Source organism: Lotus japonicus, chromosome 4 (genome assembly GCF_012489685.1).
Source record: "Lotus japonicus ecotype B-129 chromosome 4, LjGifu_v1.2".
Classification (NCBI taxonomy): domain Eukaryota; kingdom Viridiplantae; phylum Streptophyta; class Magnoliopsida; order Fabales; family Fabaceae; genus Lotus; species Lotus japonicus.
In genome coordinates, this window is record NC_080044.1 from 7,352,837 (window position 1) to 7,379,021 (window position 26,185).

The 26,185-nt window shown below is 38.6% G+C and overlaps 1 protein-coding gene across 1 annotated transcript; it reads right to left on the reverse strand.

The window, feature by feature from the left end:
* Nucleotides 1-2,427: 2,427 nt before the first annotated feature.
* On the reverse strand, nt 2,428-14,624 carry LOC130712205 (uncharacterized). Its single transcript, XM_057562043.1, has 4 exons — nt 14,560-14,624; nt 14,314-14,431; nt 2,768-2,959; nt 2,428-2,667 (listed from the first exon to the last, which is right to left on the reverse strand). Exons 1-4 carry the CDS (start codon nt 14,622-14,624, stop codon nt 2,428-2,430), a joined length of 615 nt encoding a protein of 204 aa, XP_057418026.1.
* Between the last annotated feature and the right edge of the window lie 11,561 nt (nt 14,625-26,185).

Consider the following 26,185-nt stretch of genomic DNA (forward strand, 5'->3'; position numbering starts at 1 on the left):
CTCCGTTTTCCCTCTTAACTTACTTTATTTTAACTTCCTTTTATTATCTTCTTTAAGTTACTTTAGCTATTCTGCTTTGTTCATTACTGTTTCTCTTTGCATATATCTCTCTTTGCATATATATATATATATATTTGTCACCTTGTGTTTGCAAAATTTTTTTTATTCATAATCATTTTGTTTACATCATACATTTTATTTTTCCTAAAGTCTAGAATGGAGGATCCTTCCTCATTCTTCTGCACTCTTGACGCTGCTCTGACCTTTCCCTCTCCAGACGATCCAGTGAATACTGGATGTTGTTGAGACTGACGTTCAGCTCTTCCCTCTCCAGAACCTCTTCTGTTGTCTTGAGCTTCTCCTCTATGGTCTTCCTTTCTTCTAGTAGCCTCAGCTCAAGCTGGCTGAGTTCTTGAACTTCTTCCACGAAGGCAAGAAATTCCTTCAAGTCGTTCTTCAGCTCTGGACGAAGGTCCTCCTCAAGCAGTGTCCTCGTTAGCTCTGATATGGTCGTTGTACCCTCTGGATGCCTTATGTTCAGGAACAAGTCCTCCTCACAGGCCTTCCTTCTGAGCTCTTCAAGTGCTTCCATGTATGATGCCATTTTTTTTAATTGTTCGAGTTGTGAAGCTTACCCTCTTTCTCCATCGCTTTATATAGGCTTCACTTTCTCTCTGAAAGTTAATGCTTCTACAGTTTCTCGAGGTTAAGTTCTTGGTAACTGACCCCTTTCATTACTTCCTTGGCCGGTGGTAAACGTTCTTCTTTTGCATTAACTCTTCTATTTATTTCGCCTAACTCTGATTCTTGCATCATTTTATTTTTTCTTCAAACTTAGACCTTCTCTAAGGGGGAGTACCTTGTACTTCAAGCTAAGTTTTTCACACCCCAAGCTTTTTGCTTATGACAAAAAGGGGGAGTACAACCCAGTTTTTGATGTGTAAGATGTGTTAGTGTGATTTATTTTTCTTTTGGAGAATTTAAGAGTTCCACTCTTATGACCATAGATGTGTCACTGGGCAAATACAAGGAATACATTTCACTTCTTCTGAATTAGTTTGACTCTGACCCAAGACTCTGATACCTTGTCCGTTGACTCTGAATACTTATGCGCTCTGATTATTCTATTTCATCTATGTCATAAGTTTTTTCACTCTGAACTCTTATATTACTTAGCTCAGAATCTAGATTCAGGGGGAGCTAAGCTCAGAATCAAGCGGTGGCTTGAATTCAGAATGAACAAGATAAACTATTCACATCAGGATAAGTCTTATTCTATATCCCTAAACTCTGAGTGAATTCAGTTTATTGTTTAAGAATTGTTCATCAAAAATCTTAGTTTTGTCATCATCAAAAAGGGGGAGATTGTAAGATCAAGTTTTGATCTAGTAGTACAACTCTATGTTTTGATGATTACAAGTTAACCTTTTGATACGAACAATTATGGTACTCTAACGTGTTTTTCTGAGTGTGCTATTTACAGGCTCTGACCTTGATTCTATCTCACACAAATCACTCTGACCCAAGCAACGCTTTCGCATTCTCCATGTTCACTCTGAACAGTGGAAAAGCTTCAGAAGATCTGAAGTCTTACAAACTCTGATATGGACTCAGTCACCAGAAGTTCTGAAGATCCAGAAGATCTGACAACCAAAAGACTCTGAAGACTCAGAAGCTCTGATGGTGTAGAAGACTCTGACAATCCAGACTCTGAAGAGTGAAGACTCTGATGTCCAGAAGCAAGAAACTCGGAAGACCATGTACTTCCCTCTGAGTTCAGAATCAGAAGATACAACGGTCAGAGGATCTGTGCTTTCCCTCTGACTCTGATCAATCAGCTTCACAAGTTCCTATACGAAGCGCTCCCCTGATCAGAAGTCTACAAGGTTAAGGTCAAGTCACTATCCTGACGACCTACCTAACATCCTCAGCCACAGCAGAAGCTGGAATTTCCAGAACTGCCCTCCAACGGTAGCATTTCCATGCAACGTTCAATCCTAATCCTTGGAGTATAAATAGTGACTGAAGATTGAAAGAAGCGGCTAGAAGCATTCACACACGCGCAAGAAAGAAATCACCTTAACATGATACAGCAAAACTATATAACATGTATATGACAAAATAATAACTCGATATTCAAAGAACTATACAAGATCATCAACTTATATATAAACATGGATACATACATTCATTACATAAACAATTTTAGTCATCAAGTAGTTAACAAAACAAGACTACAAATTGCTTAGAGTAAGCCAAAATAAACATTAACCTACAAACACTACCTAATATTCCAACTGATTAACCTACCAACTTCTTAGTTTCCTTGATATCAAATAGTGCAACTATGGTCTACAAAAAAACTACCCATAGTTATTAACTTGTTTTCAAAACCAAGGAATAAACACCCCCACTTTCACACAAGTACTAATCTGTTCCATACTTGCACTCCTTAAACTTCACATTCTGAAATTCTTCCTCCACAACAAATTCATCCTCTAGCTTTCTCTTGAATGATTTTGAGCAACCACCATATTCTGTAGTGCTCCTTTCAATAGCTGGCTTCACAATCACAGGGACCACTAAATCAGGAGGGCTTCCCAATAACTCCATATCTATCTCATAATCATCAAGGTTCAACTCAGAAAATGAATTGGGGAACTTTGCCTACAAGATATCAAATAAACAATTAACTATTTTACAAAATTGTTGTTTCCAATACTAACCCAGTAGAACAAAATTAAGCACCAAAATAACATAAACAAACCATAATGGGAGTCTCAACAGATGAATTTGCCATAAACACTTCCATAAGATCAAAATCATCACAAACACGTTTCACAGTATATGGATCCTCAAAGTTGTACACATTAACCAAATTCTTCTCAACCTTAAATAGCAAATCCCTTCCAACCAACCCTTCCTGCATAACAGTGGTAGCACGAGTGCAGTTCGGATCCTAAACAATTTTGTAAGATCAAGTTTTGATCTAGTAGTACAACTCTATGTTTTGATGATTACAAGTTAACCTTTTGATATGAACAATTGTGGTACTCTAACGTGTTTTTCTGAGTGTGCTATTTACAGGCTCTGACCTCAACTCAATTTCACACAAATCAGAAGCACTGTGTATAAAGAGCAACCCAAGCAACGCTTTCGCATTCACCATGTTCAGTATGAACAGTGGAAAAGCTTCAGAAGTTCTGAAGTTATACAAACTCTGATGTGGACTCAGTCACTAGAAGCTCTGAAGATCCAGAAAGTCTGATAACCAAGAAACACTGAAGGCTCAGATGTTCTGATGGTGTAGAAGACTCTGAAGATCCAGAAGCTGAATAGTGGAAACTCTGATGTCCAGAAGCAAGATACTCTGAAGACCATGTTCTTCCCTCTGAGTTCAGAATCAGAAGAAACAATGGTCAGAGGATCTGGGCTTTCCCTCTGACTCTGATCAACCGGCTTCACAAGTTCCAATATGAAGCATTCCCCTGATCAGAAGTCTCCTAGGTTCAAAGGTCGCGTCGCTATCCAAGTACAAAAGCAACTGTACCTTCCTGACGACCTACCTAACGTTCTCAGCCACAGCAGAAGCTGGATTTTCCAGAACTGCCCTCCAACGGTAGCATTTCCCATGCAACGCTCAACCCTAATCCTTGGAGTATATAAAGAGGCTGAAGCCTGAAAGAAACCGCTAGAAGCATTCACATACGTAAGACATATTCAAAATCTTCTAAGTTTTCTTTCATCTGAAATTCATTGAGTTTACTATTAGCTTTTTAGAAGCAAATCTCTTGTAAACAATTCTTTGATAAACAGTTTGTTTAGTTCCTTTAGGAGATCAAGGTTGATCGGATCCTAGAGAAGACTAAGAGAGTGAATCTTAGTGTGAGCTAAGTCAGTGTAATTGTTAGTCACTTGTAGGTTTCAAGTGCAGTTGTAACTCTTACCTGATTAGTGGATTGCCTTCATTCTAAGAAGGAAGAAATCACCTTAACGGGTGGACTGGAGTAGCTTGAGTGATTTATCAAGTGAACCAGGATAAAATCCTTGTGTGCTTTTCTATCTCTTATCTTTAGCACTTAAGTTCTCGAAAGATTTGTCAAAATCTTTAAGGTGGAAGTTTTATACTGAAAACGTTATTCAAACCCCTCCTTTCTACCGTTTTTCATACCTTCAATTGGTATCAGAGCGCAAGTTCTGATTACCACACCTAACAGTGTTCAGTGATCCGGGCCGGTGTGAAAAACAATGGCTGCCACCACCAGTGAAACTCAAAGAGATGGTTACAATGCAAAGCCTCCTATGTTCGACGGTCAAAGGTTCGAATATTGGAAAGATAGACTGGAAAGTTTCTTTCTGGGTTTCGATGCAGATCTCTGGGATATTATTGTGGATGGCTACGAGCGTCCAGTTGATGCAGATGGCAAGAAGATCCCAAGGTCAGAGATGACTGCAGATCAAAAGAAGCTGTACTGACAACATCACAAAGCAAGAGCAATTCTTCTAAGTTCTATTTCCTATGAAGAGTACCAGAAGATTACAGATCGTGAGTTTGCAAAAGGCATTTTCGAATCTCTGAAGATGTCTCATGAAGGAAACAAGAAAGTCAAAGAATCAAAGGCATTGTCTTTGATCCAAAAGTATGAATCCTTCATCATGGAGCCAAATGAGTCCATTGAAGAAATGTTCTCCAGATTTCAGTTGCTTGTAGCTGGCATACGACCTCTCAACAAGAGCTACACAACAAAAGATCATGTCATAAGGGTCATCAGGTGTCTTCCTGAAAGTTGGATGCCTTTGGTGACTTCAATAGAGCTCACGAGAGACGTTGAAAATATGAGTTTAGAAGAACTCATCAGCATTTTGAAATGCCATGAGCTGAAGCGCTCAGAGATGCAAGATCTGAGGAAAAAGTCCATAGCCTTGAAATCCAAATCTGAAAAGGCTAAGGTTGAGAAGTCAAAAGCTCTTCAAGCTGAAGAAGAGGAATCTGAAGAAGCATCAGAAGATTCTGATGAAGATGAGCTGACTCTGATCTCCAAGAGACTCAATCGCATCTGGAAGCACAGGCAGAGCAAATACAAAGGCTCTGGAAAGGCAAGAGGAAAGTCTGAATCCTCAGGTCAGAAGAAGTCCTCGCTCAAGGAAGTCACATGCTTTGAGTGCAAAGAATCAGGGCACTACAAAAGTGACTGTCCAAGATTGAAGAAGGACAAGAAGCCAAAGAAGCACTTCAAGACGAAGAAGAGTCTGATGGTGACATTTGATGAATCAGAGTCAGAGGATGTTGACTCTGATGGTGAAGTCCAAGGACTCATGGCTATTGTCAAAGACAAGGAAGCAGAGTCAAAGGGAGCTGTTGACTCTGACTCAGAATCAGAAGGAGATCCTAACTCAGACGATGAAAATGAGGTATTCGCTTCTTTCTCTACCTCTGAACTGAAACATGCATTGTCTGATATTATGGATAAGTTTAACTCCTTATTGTCTAAGCATAAGAAGCTTAAAAAGAACTTATCTGCTGTTTCCAAGACTCCTTCTGAACATGAGAAAATTATCTCTGATTTGAAAAATGATAATCATGCCTTGATCAATTCTAACTCTGTGCTTAAGAACCAGATTGCTAAGTTAGAAGAAATTGTTGCCTGTGATGCCTCTGATTGTAGAAATGAATCTAAGTATGAAAAGTCTTTTCAAAGATTCCTAGCTAAAAGCGTGGATAGAAGCTTAATGGCTTCAATGATCTATGGCGTAAGCAGAAATGGAATGCATGGCATTGGCTATTCTAAACCAATTAGAAATGAGCCCTCCGTGTCTAAAGCTAAATCCTTGTATGAATGCTTTGTTCCCTCTGGTACCATATTACCTGATCCTGTACCTGCTAAAGTTGCTAAACACCCTCTTAAAAAGGGATCTTTCTCTATGACTAAATATCATGCAAATATTCCTTTAAAATATCATGTTGAGACACCCAAGGTGATCAGAACCTCTGGGGTAACTAACAAGAAAGGACCCAGAAAGTGGGTACCTAAGGACAAGATTATCTATGTTGCAGATATCCTTGATAGCTCCACTGAAACACCAATCATGGTATCTGGACAGTGGATGCTCGCGTCACATGACGGGAGAAAGGCGTATGTTCCGAGAGCTGAAACTTAAGCCTGGAGGCGAAGTTGGCTTTGGAGGAAATGAAAAGGGTAAAATTGTTGGTACTGGTACTATTTGTGTAGATAGTAGTCCATGCATTGATAATGTGTTATTGGTAGACGGCTTAACACATAACTTATTGTCTATAAGTCAATTAGCTGACAAGGGTTATGATGTTATATTCAATCAAAAGTCCTGCCGGGCTGTAAGTCAAATCGATGGCTCTGTTCTGTTTAACAGCAAGAGGAAGAACAACATTTATAAGATCAGATTATCTGAGTTGGAGGCTCAGAATGTGAAGTGCCTTCTGTCTGTTAATGAAGAGCAGTGGGTATGGCATAGACGGTTAGGGCATGCCAATATGAGAAAGATTTCTCAGCTGAGCAAGCTAAACCTTGTCAGGGGCTTACCCAATCTGAAGTTCGCTTCAGACGCTCTTTGTGAAGCATGTCAGAAAGGCAAATTCACAAAAGTCCCTTTCAAGGCAAAGAATGTTGTCTCAACCTCAAGGCCGTTAGAACTTCTGCATATCGACCTTTTTGGACCAGTGAAAACTGAGTCTATAGGTGGCAAGAGATATGGGATGGTTATCGTTGATGACTATAGCCGTTGGACATGGGTAAAGTTTCTAACCCGCAAGGATGAGTCTCATGCTGTGTTCTCTACCTTCATTGCTCAAGTGCAAAACGAGAAGGCTTGTAGGATTGTGCGTGTCAGAAGTGACCATGGTGGAGAGTTTGAGAATGACAAGTTTGAGAGTCTGTTTGATTCCTATGGAATTGCACATGATTTCTCTTGTCCCAGAACTCCTCAACAAAATTGTGTTGTTGAGAGGAAGAACAGAACTCTTCAGGAGATGGCTAGAACCATGCTCCAAGAAACTGGCATGGCTAAGCACTTTTGGGCAGAGGCAGTAAATACAGCATGTTACATTCAGAACAGAATCTCTGTGAGACCAATTCTGAATAAGACTCCTTATGAATTGTGGAAGAACATAAAACCCAACATTTCTTATTTTCATCCTTTTGGCTGTGTTTGTTATGTTCTCAATACTAAGGATAGATTGCATAAATTTGATGCTAAGTCCTCTAAGTGTCTATTACTCGGTTACTCTGAGAGATCTAAAGGTTTTAGATTTTATAATACTGATGCTAAGACTATTGAAGAATCTATTCATGTTAGATTTGATGATAAGCTTGACTCTGACCAGTCAAAGCTAGTTGAAAAGTTTGCAGATTTAAGCATTAATGTTTCTGACAAAGGCAAAGCTCCAGAGGAAGTTGAGCCAGAGGAAGATGAACCAGAGGAAGAAGCTGGTCCCTCTAACTCACAAACTCTGAAGAAGAGCAGAATCACTGCAGCTCACCCTAAGGAATTGATTCTGGGCAACAAAGACGAACCAGTCAGAACCAAATCTGCCTTCAGACCCTCTGAAGAGACCTTGCTCAGTCTGAAAGGATTGGTGTCCTTAATTGAATCCAAGTCCATAGATGAAGCTCTTCAGGACAAGGATTGGATTCTGGCCATGGAAGAAGAATTGAATCAATTCTCCAAGAACGATGTTTGGAGCTTAGTGAAGAAGCCTGAGAGTGTCCATGTTATTGGAACGAAATGGGTATTCAGAAACAAGCTGAATGAGAAAGGAGATGTAGTCAGAAACAAGGCAAGGCTAGTTGCTCAAGGCTACAGCCAGCAGGAAAGGAATAGACTACACTGGAACATTTGCTCCAGTAGCAAGACTGGAGGCAATCAGACTGTTGATCTCTTTCTCAGTAAATCACAACATAGTTCTACATCAGATGGACGTGAAGAGTGCCTTCCTAAATGGTTATATCTCAGAGGAAGTCTATGTTCATCAACCCCCAGGTTTTGAAGATGAGAAGAAACCAGACCATGTGTTCAAATTGAAGAAATCACTCTACGGTCTGAAGCAAGCTCCCAGAGCATGGTATGAGAGACTTAGCTCATTCCTTCTGGAGAATGAGTTTGTAAGGGGTAAAGTAGATACAACTCTTTTTTGCAAGACTTATAAAGATGATATCTTAATTGTGCAAATTTATGTTGATGATATTATATTTGGTTCTGCTAATCAATCTCTATGCAAAGAATTTTCTGAGATGATGCAGGCTGAATTTGAGATGAGTATGATGGGAGAATTAAAGTACTTTCTGGGAATACAAGTTGATCAAACACCAGAAGGAACATATATCCATCAGAGCAAGTACACTAAAGAACTTCTGAAGAAGTTCAATATGCTGGAATCTACAGTGGCCAAGACTCCAATGCATCCTACATGCATTCTAGAGAAAGAAGATAAAAGTGGTAAAGTATGTCAGAAGCTCTATCGTGGCATGATAGGTTCACTTCTATACTTAACTGCATCTAGGGCAGACATACTATTTAGTGTGCATTTATGTGCTCGTTTCCAATCAGATCCAAGGGAAACCCACTTAACTGTTGTTAAGAGGATCCTAAGGTATCTGAAAGGCACCACTAACCTTGGCCTGATGTATAAGAAAACATCAGAGTATAAGCTTTCAGGTTACTGTGATGCTGATTATGCTGGAGATAGAACAGAGAGAAAAAGTACTTCTGGAAATTGTCAATTTCTGGGAAGCAATCTAGTCTCATGGGCAAGCAAGAGGCAATCAACCATTGCACTATCAACTGCAGAGGCAGAATATATCTCAGCAGCAATATGCAGCACTCAGATGCTCTGGATGAAACATCAGCTGGAGGATTATCAGATCCTTGAGAGCAATATCCCAATCTATTGTGATAACACTGCTGCAATCTCATTGAGTAAGAATCCTATCTTGCATTCAAGGGCAAAGCACATTGAGGTAAAGTATCACTTTATTAGAGATTATGTACAGAAGGGCGTACTTCTTCTGAAGTTTGTTGATACTGACCATCAATGGGCAGATATCTTTACAAAGCCCTTAGCAGAGGATAGATTTAATTTTATTCTGAAAAATCTAAACATGGACTTTTGTCCAGAGTGAAGATGGATCAGAACCTCTGACTATGATACTTCTTGATCAAAAGATGTCTAGTTCAGAAGGTAACTCAATCAGAGTGTGTGTACCCACTGGTACTGACTCTGAAGCTGAGACAACAACACGTGTGTCAGTATTTCTGATGCATAGTTCCTTGTGCCCGTGTGACAGTCTGTTATGATTGCGTGTAGATGTGCTTCTCTCCTGTGTGTGATTTGTGTATTTACTGTTATTATCTATCTTTAATTTTCAACCGTTGATCTTAAAGTGCTTTTTGAATCAACAACGGTTATTTGTTAAAACCCACTATACACACACGATCTCGTTCACTTCCGGTTTTTACTCTCTCTCTCTCTGCTTTTCAAAACCGCTTTTCCTCGTTTTCTCTCTCGATCTCTCTTCATCTTTCAACCTTCATCTTCTACCTCAAACCTTCAACCGCTTCAAAAATGGTGAGTCAAACCAGAAGATCTACTGCAGATGCACCCCAGTTCCCTCACATGGTAGTTGGTCTAGCAACGGGTCAAAGGGGCCCTGAGAATCCGACTCAAGATCAAGGTCAAGCTCAAGAGCAGATTCTTCCGATTGCAGAACGGGGCTGTGCCGTTCATTGCGTTTTTGCTCCTGAGGAACTTCAAGTCCTGGCAGAATGGAGATTCGACCTCGACAACCTGGCTACAAATGGGTATGATCTTCGTCCTGAAGTCCAAGTTCAAGGTTGGGGAAATTACTTCAACAGACTTCGAGGACCGGTGTATGAGAAACTGGTAAAGGAATTCTGGAAGCACGCCGACTGCGATGATACTCAGGTGGTATCTCACATTCTTGGAAGAAAGATCATCATCACTGAGAAGTCTTTCGTGAATTTGCTGGGTGCAGACACTGCTTTTGGGTATCGTTTCCAACTCACGGAATCGAAGCTGAAACCCAGCACCAAAGATACAATCAACCAGGCCCTGTACACAACTTACAAACCGGGCAAGACGACTTACAAGGTGATGGACCTTCATCCCAAGCTCAGGATCTGGCACAAGATCCTGCTCCACTGCATAAACCAGAGACCAAAGGGCAGTTCTCCTGACTACATCAACTTCAACCAGAAGGTGATGTTGTTCTTCATCCAAGACCAGAAGAAGATCTGCCTTCCCTACTTCCTGTTCTCCTACTTGAAGGAATGCATCCGGAAGTCTCGTACCACTGCCTCCATCAAGTCAGCGATCAAGTATATTCCCTTCGGGAGACTCTTGTCTGATCTCTTCATTGAGAGTGGCCTCGTTCAAGATCTGATAAATGCTGGATGCACAGAGGATCTGAGCACCATTGTCAGTGATGTCTTCACGGCAAACTCTCTAAAGAAGATGGGCCTAATCAAGAAGAAGATTGCTCCTGCCCATGAAGACACATCTTCTGAGATCAGAAGCAGAAGGATGCCTCTGAATGACTACCCTCTGTGGACGCAGGCAGACAATCCTGACGCCATTAGGTGCTATGTTGAAGACCTAAGGGCTCAAGGATTCGAAATTGATCTTGACGACTTCTTCAGCAGACTGCCGCCAGCTCTAGAGTTTCCTTCTCCTCCCAAGAAGAAAGTTCAGAGGAAGATGGTCCTAGAAGAATCTTCTGAGGAATCAGATGTCCCTCTGGTCAAAAAGAAGAAGAGAAAGCCTGATGATGGTGATGATAGTGATAATGAGGATGGTCCTCCTAAGAAGAAGAAGAAGCAAGTCAGAATCGTGGTGAAGCCTACTCGGGTGGAACCAGCTGCTGAAGTGATCAGAAGGACTGAACCTCCTGCCAGAGTGACACGATCATCAGCACATTCAAGTAAGTCTGCACTTGCTTCTGATGATGATTTGAATTTATTTGATGCACTCCCTATATCTGCCATGCTCAAACACTCCTCAAATCCCCTCACTCCTATTCCTGAATCCCAACCAGCTGCACAAACCACCTCTCCACCACATTCCCCAAGATCTTCATTTTTTCAACCTTCCCCTACTGAAGCATCTCTCTGGAATTTGCTTCAGAACCAACCCTCTAGGTCAGAAGAACCTACCTCTCCCATTACCATTCCATACAACCCACTTGAACAACCAGAGCCTACCCACACACAACCTGGACCCAGAACCTCTGATCACTCTGTCCCAAGAGCATCAGAACGTCTGGCTCCCAGAACCACGGATACCGACTCTTCCACAACCTATACACCTGTATCCTTCCCAACCCATGTTGCTGACTCTTCTCCCTCCAATAACTCTGAATCCATTAGAAAATTCATGGAGGTTAGAAAAGAAAAGGTGTCTACCTTAGAAGAGTATTACCTCACTTGTCCAAGCCCTAGGAGATATCCTGGCCCTAGACCTGAACGTCTAGTTGACCCAGATGAACCTATCTTGGCCAATCCTTTACAAGAGGCAGACCCTTTGGCTCAACAAGCTCACCCTGTCCCTGACCAACAAGAGCCTATTCAACCAGAACCTGAACCCGAACAATCAGTGTCTAACCAATCCTCGGTTAGATCACCCCATCCTCTGGTTGAAACTTCAGACCCTCACCTTGGAACCTCTGAACCCAATGCTCAAATGATTAACATTGGTTCTCCACAAGGTGCCTCTGAAGCCCACAGCAGCAATCACCCAGCCTCTCCTGAAACCAACCTCTCCATAATTCCTTGTCACATGTGTTTGCAAAAATCTTTTTATTCATCATATTTTTATGTTTACATCATACATTCTTTCCCTAAAATCTAGAATGGAGGATCCCTCCTCATTCTTCTGCACTCCTGGCGCTGCTCTGACCTATCCTTCTCCAGACGCTCCAGTACATGCTGGATGTTGCTGAGCCTGTTCTTTAGCTCATCCCTCTCCAGAATCTCTTCTGCAGTCTTGAGCTTCTCTTCCAAACTCTCTTTTTCTTCCAGCAGCTTGAGTTCAAGCCGGCTGAGTTCTTGCACCTCCTCAACGAAGGCAAGAAATTCCCTCAGGTCTCTCTCCAACTCTGGACGCAGGTCCTCTTCCAGCAGTGTCCGTGTTAGCTCCGAGATGGTCGCTGTACCCTCTGGATGCCTGATGTTCAGGAACAAGTCCTCCTCGAAGGCCTTCTTCCTCAGCTCTTCTAGTGCTACGATGTATGATGCCATTTTTTTTACTGAAAATTGTTCGAGGTGTGAAGCTTACCTTCCTCTCCAACGCTTTATATAGGCTTCACTTTCTCTCTGAAAGTTAATGCTCCTACAGTTTCTCGAGGTTAAGTTCTTGGTAACTGACCCTTCTCTTTACTCCCTTGACCGGTGGTAAACGTTCTTCTCTTGCATTAACTCTTCTATTTATTTCGCCTAACTCTGATTCTTGCATCGTTTTCACTTTCTTTAAACTTAGACCTTCTCTAAGGGGGAGTACCTTGTACTTCAAGCTAAGTTTTTCACACCCCAAGCTTTTTGCTTATGACAAAAAGGGGGAGTAAACCCAGTTTTTGATGTGTAAGATGTGTTAGTGTGATTTATTTTTCTTTTGGAGAATTTAAGAGTTCCACCTTCATGACCATAGATGTGTCACTGGGCAAATACAAGGAATACATTTCACTTCTTCTGAAGTGATTCTAAGTTGACTCTGATACCCAAGACTCTGATACCTTGTCCATGACTCTGATTACTTATGCGCTCTGATTACTCGATTTTCATCTATGTCATAAGTTTTTCACTCTGAACTCTTATATCATTTAGCTCAGAATCTAGACTTTATTAACGTTTTCATCAAGTATTAGATTCAGGGGGAGCTAAGCTCAGAATCAAGCAGTGACTTGAATTCAGAATGAGCAAGATAAACTATTCACATCAGGATAAGTATTACAACTCTATGTTTTGATGATTACAAGTTAACCTTTTGATATGAACAATTGTGGTACTCTAACGTGTTTTTTGAGTGTGCTATTTACAGGCTCTGACCTCAACTCAATTTCACACAAATCAGAAGCACTGTGTATAAAGAGCAACCCAAGCAACGCTTTCGCATTCACCATGTTCAGTATGAACAGTGGAAAAGCTTCAGAAGTTCTGAAGTTATACAAACTCTGATGTGGACTCAGTCACTAGAAGCTCTGAAGATCCAGAAAGTCTGATAACCAAGAAACACTGAAGGCTCAGATGTTCTGATGGTGTAGAAGACTCTGAAGATCCAGAAGCTGAATAGTGGAAACTCTGATGTCCAGAAGCAAGATACTCTGAAGACCATGTTCTTCCCTCTGAGTTCAGAATCAGAAGAAACAATGGTCAGAGGATCTGGGCTTTCCCTCTAACTCTGATCAACCGGCTTCACAAGTTCCAATATGAAGCATTCCCCTGATCAGAAGTCTCCTAGGTTCAAAGGTCGCGACGCTATCCAAGTACAAAAGCAACTGTACCTTCCTGACGACCTACCTAACGTTCTCAGCCACAGCAGAAGCTGGATTTTCCAGAACTGCCCTCCAACGGTAGCATTTCCCATGCAACGCTCAACCCTAATCCTTGGAGTATATAAAGAGGCTGAAGCCTGAAAGAAACCGCTAGAAGCATTCACATACGCAAGACATATTCAAAATCTTCTAAGTTTTCTTTCATCTGAAATTCATTGAGTTTACTATTAGCTTTTTAGAAGCAAATCTCTTGTAAACAATTCTTTGATAAACGGTTTGTTTAGTTCCTTTAGGAGATCAAGGTTGATCGGATCCTAGAGAAGACTAAGAGAGTGAATCTTAGTGTGAGCTAAGTCAGTGTAATTGTTAGTCACTTGTAGGTTTCAAGTGCAGTTGTAACTCTTACCTGATTAGTGGATTGCCTTCATTCTAAGAAGGAAGAAATCACCTTAACAGGTGGACTGGAGTAGCTTGAGTGATTTATCAAGTGAACCAGGATAAAATCCTTGTGTGCTTTTCTATCTCTTATCTTTAGCACTTAAGTTCTCGAAAGATTTGTCAAAATCTTTAAGGTGGAAGTTTTATACTGAAAACGTTATTCAAACCCCCCCTTTCTACCGTTTTTCATTCCTTCAAATTTAACAATTGATGAATACATATTTAGAGATATTTAAACTCATCAACTAAGGCTAAATTAGACAACAAAATCGAAAATAATCAAATCAAAATCATAAATTCCCACACACACACACACACACACACATATATATATATATACCTCAACTTCATTTAGCATCTGACTACATGTTTTCTTTAGCAGATTTTCAGCAATTGAATCGGGCATCACAAAATCAGCAGAATCTACCCCATCAGAGACTTGTAGCTTAATCCTAAACCTAACAACATCAAGAACACAAGTCATTTAGGTTTTTATAAAAACAACACAACAACTAAGTACAACTTCAAACTCCTGAAAAATAAATATCCCTTGCAGATTTTAAATGTCAAGATTTATAACATATACCTAGGAGCAACATAATTAACAAGTCTAAAGCAGCCAGAACAGTAATAATGCCCATTCTCATTCATAACTGCACGAGAGCACTTGCAAGCTAGGTACCACCAGCTATCATCTTCGCTCGAACAACAAAATCTTCATCCTGCATTTATACATCTTAATTCATTCTTTCCACAAACACAAGGTACTAAAGAAATAAAACATCTCTTAATGGAAGAAATTACAAAAACCTCAATCGTTTCATTCAATGATTTCACAGTTTTTCTTGGATGATTCTTAATAAAATTATCATACACTGAAACAACAGAATTTTCAATCATATTAAACCCAGCTTCATCAGCAAACTGAGTATCAGTCACCATAATCCTGAAAAAAAAAGAAATAAAAGCACAAGTAGATTATATCCACCTAACTCAAAAAAAAAACCTTACTCTACAAAGAGGTTTCAATTTTGAACAAAAACATACTCATTCCAGAATGATAAAACCTCCGGGATTTGAGCGTTAAAACTTAGCCTCGTTGCACCCACTACACCTTGAAGCACACTTTTTCCTAAAAATACATGTTACATAAATCAAGAAATTATCTACTTATTAAAAAAATACAAACAAAACACATCACCATTTATAGTCAAACAATATATCAAGTTTTATACAAGCTTTATACCTCTGAATTTTTTTATTTTGGCTAACTGGAAAACCAAGATTGCTTCTTCAGTAGAATGAATAGACAGATAGTCCGTGACAAATTTGGCATGCTCTTCAAACAAAACACATTGAACTCTCCCCCTAAATATAAAATTAACACAAACAAGAATGAAATTATAAATACAGAGTAGACCAACAAACACATGCACTAAATAATAGTTTAGTTCTTAACTAAACAGGAAATGAAAATTACTTGTCATCAACAAGCTCTATGATCATCATCTTAGACATCTTCCCTTTTTTAACACAAGTCCTTTCTTCAACAATACATGTGAGCAACCCAATAAAATCTGCACAATAACAAATAAATTATAAACTAACATCTATGCATACCATACATTAGTTAATATAACAAGTTAATAACTCTACACAGCTACTGAAATCAACCACATATTTATGCAAGTTTTCAGAACTGCAATAGCTTAAGGAAACCTATAAAATCCATAAGTGATTCTACATACCACTATGAAGCATAAAACTTATCACACATTTTAATATTCTTACCAACTAAACAATCTGACCGTCCACAAGCCATATTTACTTGTTCTGAATTCTTTAGAGAAAGACCCCACATCGGAATCAAAGTGTTCTCACATGGGACAACAATAGAATCATGATTAAGAAGAATCTTGAAGGGATGTTCAGTTGCACGAAAAGGTCCCAAATTAGGCACCAACCGACCAAAAGTTATCTTATATACATTCCCTTCCATGAATGTTTGTCCCCATTTAACATACATTTCTCTCCTTAGAGAGCATTGAATCTTGCCTCCCTTCAAATGAAACCATATAGCATTTATTATTCACAACAAACAATCATAAATCACACTTAATAACTATCCAATAATAACCAAATTAAACTTTGAATGACTTCTGAAATAAAACAATTCTAAGATCATACTACATACATATTGATCCATAAGAATTATCTCCACTGATTTTGGTACTCCATTTCCATTACATGTGTGCACAGTCCAAAGCCTGACTACCCTCACTATCACACTCCAAATTTGAGAGGGTGGACACAAGGCATTAACAATACCCAGAGAGAAAGAGTTAGCCATCACAAATTACTCCAAGTTTTGAAACTTTATCTTAAGCAAAGACTGAATACTACTAACACGTTTAGCTTGGACCACAACACATTACTATCTTATATAGGCAATATAGGCGGGCTCTTAAAATTTTGTAATTCAAAATTTTTTATTAAACAATTATAAATGATAAAGTTTATCCCTAACTTTTACTGCTTATTACGAAGTTTTATCTAAAACTTGAGTACCTGTCAGTAAAACCAGCCTATTGCACCCAAGCTTAATAAAATGATATTTTAATCCATCTAACTAAACCTAACTATACATCACAACTGATTACCATCATTTTAACTCATATAAGAGACACCCTTTAGGACTGTTTCCAAAAAGAACAACTAAGAGAAACTAATTTGTTATTTACTTCAGACTCACAGCTCATGTATAATATAATAATTAATAATAAAAGATATCCCTTAGTTTACCAATCGGTTAGACATAATAAAAATCTACAACAGTAACTGAACAAAATTGGAAACATGCAAGTACCAATCACCTGACACGTACTGGAGAGTGTGATAGATGACATATAAATCACCTTCAACAAGTAGATAATGGACAAAGCGGCAAAAAGAGTTTTCGAATTCACCATATCCCTTTTCACGCCCACTTCATGAAAACAACACTTCAAAAGGCAGACACCTTGCCCCTAACCTGTCAATTTACCCAAAAATCAGCAGCACCTTTACAACCTGAAACTTACCCAAAATACGAAACAGAGGAACACCACATATGCCAGATCCTTCTAAACCTGACAAAATCTTCCCTCATTGACATTCCGAATGCAAACCACACGTGTATATAACAGAGGCCAATGTCAAATCCTTTTCAAAGTTTTTCCACACAAAAAGCCCAATCACTATTATATAAAATAAAAGAAAATAAAACAAGATCACAATTTATTTATATATCAATTAAAAAAAGTTGTCTTAAAATTGGAAAATATCTTTTTATGTAAATACCATTAATTACTAACTAATAAATAATAAACATAAACTTCACTACAAAATAATTTATCAAATATAGTAAAAAATAAAAAAATCTCAAAAAAGGTATTTGATGTTCACTATATCACATGTTTTATTTTAAATATTCTTTAAATATATTTGATCTATAAATATCATATTGAAAATAACTTCAAGAATTATAATAACAAATAATTATAACCAAGGAAAATAAATTTAAATTCTAGTAAATAAAATTTTACAATATACAAGTTCTAACATATTATAATTTTAAAAGTTAAATCGTTTCATTGTTGATAAAAAAATAAATAATGCTATTATATCTTATACTACCAATTTTTTAATTAATATAAAATATTTAAATTTCACTTAATTGTTTCCAAATTATAAAAAAAAGTTAATCACTAATCTTTTAATGCTATTCTAATAATAGTTATTCAAATAACTAAACTAAACTATTAGTATTATTTTTATTAAATATTTTTATATTAACAAATAAATAATTATTAAAAATAATTTCAATATCCTGGATACTTAGATTGCAACAACCATATTTAAAAAAAAAATTGCCTTACTAACAACCCTGGCCAGATGATATATTAATTACACACGATATAACTGAAAAAAACACATATAAATTAAATAAATAAATATATCAAATCTAAATAAAATATCCTTATAACAATTATACGCATTCGATCGTTTTTAATCAAATCCCAAACAAAATAAAAAACCATAAAATATATTTTAACCTTATTTGCTTTATCGAACAAATCAAAATATGAACTACTTATAAAACAAAGATATAAATAAAAATTACAAAGGTTAAATAAAATATAATGGTCCATGACTCAACATATTATCTCCCTTTATTATCTTTATCAGATGACATCTACAAATCCAGATACAATAGTCTTATAATTTTTAAAATGTAGAAAACTAAAAACTTCCAGTCCACATAGAAGGAAAATTACGGCATACAACTTTGATAACAAAATAAATTAGACAACTACAATATACAATAAACACCATACTCCATCTTTCTAAGAAATTTAAATACTAAATAGCTTACATTAGATACTTCCAACATCAACCCCAAAAAAATACAAATCTATAGTACTGAATATTACTCCAACCTAACACTCCAAGTAATTTGATATCACCTAAATCTTCCTTGCCTTCACATCAGCACAATTGTTCTCACAACCTTCATCATCATCCTTAGAAGATCCCTCAACAGACAACCTTTTGCATGGTAACAAAGATTTTCCAATAATAGAATTAGAGGCCTCACTTCCACCTTCTGTGCTTACAAAATGTTGAACAACATCTTCGGTTTTATCAAATTCAACAGCTAAACCCCCACAAGAAATATTTGCCTGCATTCACCAAAGAATATAAAAACTTAAACTAACATACAGATAATTAAAAACACCAACTGCACTTTAGATTTCATACTAATCAATCAGCATACCACTGCCTTTTTTTCACAAAAAGAAGAAGCTTCATATGCTTCCCATATGTCATAGTAATTAAACACTATGGACCTGCCGAAATCACACACTTCATAAACATTGCAATAGTTTTCATCGACATTAAGACAGAGTCCATTATGTCCCATTGGTTCATAGAAAGAACACACATAATCCAAATCCTTCAAGTCCTAAACATCCAAACACCTCAATCAATTAGTGCATCAAACAAACAAACTTCAAATGACAAGACTATACCCAAATATAGATTTAACAATCCATTTTCCACCAGCAAAATACCTGAATTGGATATATCACTCTAATTTCATCAATCTTTGGATACGAAGAATTCAGAAAAGATAGATCACCCACAGGTCCACCAACATCTATACCACTTGCAAGAATCCTATAAAAATATGGTTGAATACATTAATCAGTATTTTCAAATAAAATAAAATAAAATTATTTACATTTGATTAATCAAATCAAAAACTTGTTTGCATACCTGTTCTTAAACGATATAACTTCGTCAATATCAGCATTTAAGCTAATTTTAGCAGCAGGTATCAATGTCTGAAGCAAATTTGCACCTACAGCGAGTAAAAAATTTATGCACCAATTGACCAACCATCTATATCTCAAAATAAGCATAAATTAAATACAAAGCCATGAAAGAAACTGGTGTTCAAACAATCAACAAACCAGTTAAACTTACGTCTGCATTTCTTAATCTTGGCATATTGGACAACAACCACAGGCTTCTCATTGGTATGAATCAATAAATATTCAGTCACAATCCTCACACAGTCCCCAAGCACAAGAAATACAACTTTACCCCTATTATAAATGTTATAAATTAGATGATATCAACACTTAACTAAACTAATTTTTAACATACAATTAGAAAGACTCTCTCAATAATCCCAAATATTAGAGAAATTACTTCTCATCAGATAACTCCATCATAATCATCTTCATTTCTTCCAATCCACCTAATTGAATTCTCTGAGTAGATATAGCAGTTAACAACCCCACCATATCTGACATCAATAATCATAAAAATAAAATTACAACCAAAATAAAACATTTCTGCAAGTTATAAACATGAAAATCATGCAAATCAAGTAGTTAACTTACCAACTAAAAAATCAGTTTGAATTTCAGGACAATTAAGATCTTCAGAAGATCTAAGTGACAATCCTGACATTGGAATTAAATTGCAGTCCGACTCAATAACCTTCGTTTTCCCACTAAATAATAACCTATACGCATGCTTAGTAGCACGAATGATCCTTTAGCAGGCAAAACAATCAAAAATGATATCTCATACACACTGCCTTCAACAAATTGGTGAGCCCACTTACGGAACATGGCCTTCCCTAAAGATGCTTGTATTTTATCTCCCTAATTAAAATAGAGGTTAGGCAATATTATTCAACTCTAATAGCTGAATAGTAAAATATGAAAAAGCTAAATTATACATACATTTTGGTCCATAAAAACCATCTCCAAAGTAGATGGTGCTTCATTTATAAGAACAGCAGGTAAAAACCACCTACGAATAACTCTCACTTTTATTTTCCATTTGGAGCTCGGTGGGCAGAGGTCAACCACTCTATCAAATGCATTCATAATTCCCAGAAAATTAGACAAAATAGGATTTCAAATGGTGATATGATAAAAATGAGGATCTCACTTGTTTGCCATTGACACCAGCTTATAAACGACTTTCTTAAACTCTTTCCATTAAAGTTAAATTGCTAGAAAAAGTAATTTTAAATAGAAAAACAACTTTTTCTGACTAAAAGGAGATACACAATTTCAAATGATCCAATATAGAAAGACCAAAAATAAATTTTGCACTGAGTGTCACTTGACTACTCACCTTTAGCAGTACCAACCTATAAAACAGTTTTCCATACAAGAAAAAGGTAACCCATGGCAGAAATGTCACAGTTAAGTACAATATGATGTGAACAATTATGGTACTCTAACGTATTTTTCTGAGTGTGCTATTTACAGGCTCTGACCTTGATTCTGTCTCACACAAATCAGAAGCACTGTGCATAAAGAGTGACCCAAGCAACGCTTTCGCATTCTCCATGTTCACTCTGAACAGTGGAAAAGCTTCAGAAGATCTGAAGTCTTACAAACTCTGATATGGACTCAGTCACCAGAAGTTCTGAAGATCCAGAAGATCTGACAACCAAAAGACTCTGAAGACTCAGAAGCTCTGATGGTGTAGAAGACTCTAACAATCGAAACTCTGAAGAGTTCTCTGATGTCCAGAAGCAAGAAACTCTGAAGACCATGTACTTCCCACTGAGCTCAGAATCAGAAGATACAACGGTCAGAGGATCTGTGCTTTCCCTCTGACTCTGATCAATCAGCTTCACAACTTCCTATACGAAGCGCTCCCCTGATCAGAAGTCTACAAAATGGGTGTTCAGAAACAAGTTGAATGAGAAAGGAGATGTAGTCAGAAACAAGGCAAGGCTAGTTGCTCAAGGCTACAGCCAGCAGGAAGGAATAGACTACACAGAAACATTTGCTCCAGTAGCAAGACTAGAAGCAATCAGACTGTTGATCTCTTTCTCAGTGAATCATAACATAGTTCTTCATCAGATGGATGTGAAGAGTGCCTTCCTAAATGGTTATATTTCAGAGGAAGTCTATGTTCATCAACCCCCAGGTTTTGAAGATGAGAAGAAGCCAGACCATGTGTTCAAATTGAAGAAGTCACTCTATGGTCTGAAGCAAGCTCCCAGAGCATGGTATGAGAGACTCAGCTCATTCCTTCTGGAGAACGAGTTTGTAAGGGGTAAAGTAGATACAACTCTCTTTTGCAAAACTTATAAAGATGATATCTTAATTGTGCAAATATATGTTGATGATATTATATTTGGTTCTGCTAATCAATCTCTATGCAAAGAATTTTCTAAGATGATGCAGGCTGAATTTGAGATGAGTATGATGGGAGAACTCAAGTACTTTCTGGGAATACAAGTTGATCAAACACCAGAAGGAACATATATCCATCAGAGCAAGTACACTAAAGAACTTCTGAAGAAGTTCAATATGCTGGAATCTACAATGGCCAAGACACCAATGCATCCTACATGCATTCTGGAGAAAGAAGATGAAAGTGGTGGTAAAGTATGTCAGAAGCTCTATCGTGGTATGATAGATTCACTTCTATACTTAACTGCATCTAGGCCAGATATATTATTTAGTGTTCACTTATGTGCTCGTTTCCAATCAGATCCAAGGGAAACCCACTTAACTGCTGTTAAGAGGATCCTAAGGTATCTGAAAGGCACCACTAACCTTGGCTTGATGTATAAGAAAACATCAGAGTATAAGCTTTCAGGTTATTGTGATGCTGATTATGCTGGAGATAGAACAGAGAGAAAAAACACTTCTGGAAATTGTCAATTTCTGGGAAGCAATTTAGTCTCATGGGCAAGCAAGAGGCAATCAACAATTGCTCTATCAACTGCAGAGGCAGAATATATCTCAGCAGAAATATGCAGCACCCAGATGCTCTAGATGAAACATCAGCTGGAGGACTATCGGATCCTTGAGAGCAATATCCCAATCTATTGTGATAACACTGCTGCAATATCATTGAGTAAGAATCCTATCTTACATTCAAGGGCAAAGCACATTGAGGTAAAGTATCACTTTATTAAAGATTATGTACATAAGGGCGTACTTCTTCTGAAGTTTATTGATACTGACCATCAATGGGCAGATATCTTTACAAAGCCCTTAGCAGAGGATAGATTTAATTTTATTCTGAAAAATCTGAATATGGACTTTTGTCCATAGTGAAGATCGATCAGAACCTCTGACTATGATACTTCTTGATCAGAAGATGTCTAGTCCAGAAGGTAACTCCATCAGAGTGTATGTACCCATTGGTGCTGACTCTGAAGCTGAGACAGTAACACGTGTGTCAGTATCTCTGATGCATAGTTCCTTGTGCTCGTGTGACAGTCTGTCATGATGTGTGTAGATGTGCTTCTCTCCTATGTGTGATACGTGTATTTACTGTTACTATCATGTCTTTAATTTTTAACCGTTGATCTTAAAATGCTTTTTGAATCAACAACGGTTATTTGACAAAACCCACTATACACACACGATCTCCTACACTTTCGGTTTTTACTCTCTCTCTTCTGTTTTTTCAAAAACCGCTTACCCACGATCTCTCTCTCGCTCTCTATTCATCTTTAACCTTCATCTTCTACCCAAAACCTTCAACCGCTCCAACAATGGTGAGACAAACCAGAAATGAAGCCGCTGAAGCAACAAGTTTCCCTCACATGGTTGTGGGTCAAGCTACAGGCCAAATGGGTCCTGAAGCTCCTGATCAAGGTCAAGAGCAAGTAATTCCGATTGCAGAACGGGGTTGTGCCGTTCATTGTGTGTATGCTCCTGAAGAACTTCAAGTACTGGCAGAATGGAGATTCGACCTAGACAATCTTGCTGCAAATGGGTATGACATTCGTCCTGAAGTCCGTGTTCAAGGCTGGGAAAATTACTTCAACAGGCTTCGAGGACCGGTGTATGACAAATTGGTCAAGGAATTCTGGAAACACGCTGACTGCGATGACACTCAGGTGGTATCCCACATTCTTGGAAGGAGGATCATAGTTACAGAGAAATCATTCGTGAACCTACTGGGTGCAGAGTCTGCACATGGGTATCGATTTCAACTCACTGAATCGAAGCTGAAACCAAAAAACGAAGGATGAGACCAACAAGGCCCTGTACACCACATACAAACCGGGCAAGACTGATTACAAGGTGCTGGACCTTCATCCCAAGCTCAGAATCTGGCACAAGATTCTGCTCAACTGTATCAACCAGAGACCAAAGGGGCAGTTCCCCAGATTACATCAACTTCATCCAGAAGGCGATGTTATTTTTCATTCAAGACAAGCAGAAGATCTGCCTTCCCTTCTTCCTGTTCTCTTACTTGAAGGAGTGTATCAAGAAGTCCAGAACTACTGCCTCCATCAAATCAGCAATCAAGTATATCCCTTTAGGGAGATTGCTATCAGATCTCTTCATTGAGAGCAACCTTGTGCAAGATCTGATCAACGCTGGATGCATATAGGATCTGACCACCATTGTCAGTGATGTCTTCACTGCCAATTCTCTAAGGAAGATGGGTCTGGTCAAGAAGAAAATCGCCCCAGCTCATGAAGACACATCTTCTGAAATCAGAAAGAGAAGGGTGCCTCTGAATGACTACCCTCTGTGGACACAGGCAGACAACCCAGAAGCTATTAGGAGCTATGTTGAAGACCTAAGGGCTCAAGGCTTTGAAATTGATCTAGATGAATTCTTCCGAAGACTGCCGCCAGCTCAAGAGTTTGACTCTCCTCCAAGAGGAAAGTTCAGAGGAAGATGGTCTTAGAAGAATCCTCTGAGGAATCTGATGGCTCTCAGAAGAAGAAGAATAAGGCTGACCAGCCAAAGAGGAAACATGATGAAACCATCAAGCCTGATGCTGGTGGTGATGATAACGTTGGTCCTAAGAAAAAGAAGAAACAAGTCAGACTTGTGGTGAAGCCTACAAATGTGGAACCTGCTGCTCAAGTGATCAGAAGGATTGAGACTCCTGTCAGAATGACTCGGTCTTCAGCACGATCATCAAGTAAGTCTGTTATTGCTTCGATTGATGATTTAGATACATTTGATGCACTCCCCATCTCTGTTATGCTGAAACATTCCTCCAACCCACTCACTCCTATCCCAGAGTCCCAACCAGACACACAAACCACTTCACCACCCAATTCACCAAGGTCTTCATTTTTCCAACCTTCTCCAAATGAAGCACCTCTCTAGAATATGCTTCAGAACCAACCTACCGGACCCTCTGATCCAACCTCACCTATTACCATCCAATACAACCCATTAACTTCTGAACCCATCATCCCTGATCAACCAGAACTTAACCAACCAGAACCTGAACCCAGAACTTCTGATCACTCTGTCCCCAGAGCATCAGAACGTCTGGTTGCCAGAACCACTGATACAGATTCATCAAGTGTCTATACACCTGTATCATTCCCAATCAATGTTGCTGACTCCTCCCCTTCCAACAACTCTGAATCCATTCGGAAATTCATGGAGGTCAGAAAAGAAAAGGTGTCTTCCCTAGAAGAGTATTACCTCACTTGTCCAAGCCCTATGAGATATCCTGGCCCTAGACCTGAACGTCTAGTTGACCCAGATGAACCTATCTTGGCCAATCCTTTACATGAGGCAGACCCTTTAGCTCAACAGGCTGAACCTGACCCTATCCAACAAGAGCCAGTTCAACCAGACCCAGAACAATCTGTGTCTAACCACTCTTCGGTTAGATCACCCAATCCTCTGGTTGAAACCTCTGAACCTCACCTTGATGCCTCTGAACAACATGTTCAAAACTTTAACATTGGCTCTCCTCAAGGTGTTTCTGAGGCACACAGCAGCAATCACCCAACCTCTCCAGACCAATACCTCTCCATAGTTCCCTACACTCATCTCAGACCCACCTCTCTCTCCGAGTGCATCAATGTGTTTAATCAAGAAGCTTCTTTGATGCTACGCAACGTGCAAGGTCACACTGACCTGAGTGAGAATCCTGACTCTGTTGCTGAGGAATGGGATAATCTGAGTACTTGGTTAGTTGCTCAGGTCCCTTCTATGATGAGTCATCTCATTGCTGAAAGGGATCAGAGGATAGCAGCTGCTAAGCAGAGGTTTGCCAGAAGAGTGGCTCTTCATGAACAACAACAGAGACATAAGCTTCTTGAAGCTATTGAAGAGGCCAGAAGAAAGAAAGAACAAGCAGAAGAAGCTGCACGTCAAGCAGCAGCTCAAGCTGAAGAAGCTCGGTTAGAGGCAGAAAGACTTGAAGCTGAAGCTGAAGCACTTAGATGCCAAGCACTTGCACCAGTGGTTTTTACTCCTGTTGCTTCTGCTTCCATTCCAGCTCCTCAAGCTGCTCAGAATGTTCCTTCCAGTTCTACACAGTCAAGCTCGTCCAGACTCGACATCATGGAACAACGTCTTGATATTCATGAGTCCATGCTGATTGACATGAAGCAAATGATGATGGAACTTCTGCGTCGCACTGATAAAACATTAGCTTTAGGATCTCTTCGTTTTTCCCTCTTAACTTTGTTTTGATTTTAACTTCTGTTAATTTTTAGTTCTTTTTTTATTTTTGCTTTTTCGTTGTGATTATCTATGCATATATATATTATATATATTTGTCACTCTGTGCTTGCAAAATATTTTTCTTTATTCATAATCATCATATGTTTACATCATATATTTTCTTTTTCTAAAAGTCTAGAATGGAGGATCCCTCCTCATTCTTCTGCACTCCTGGCGCTG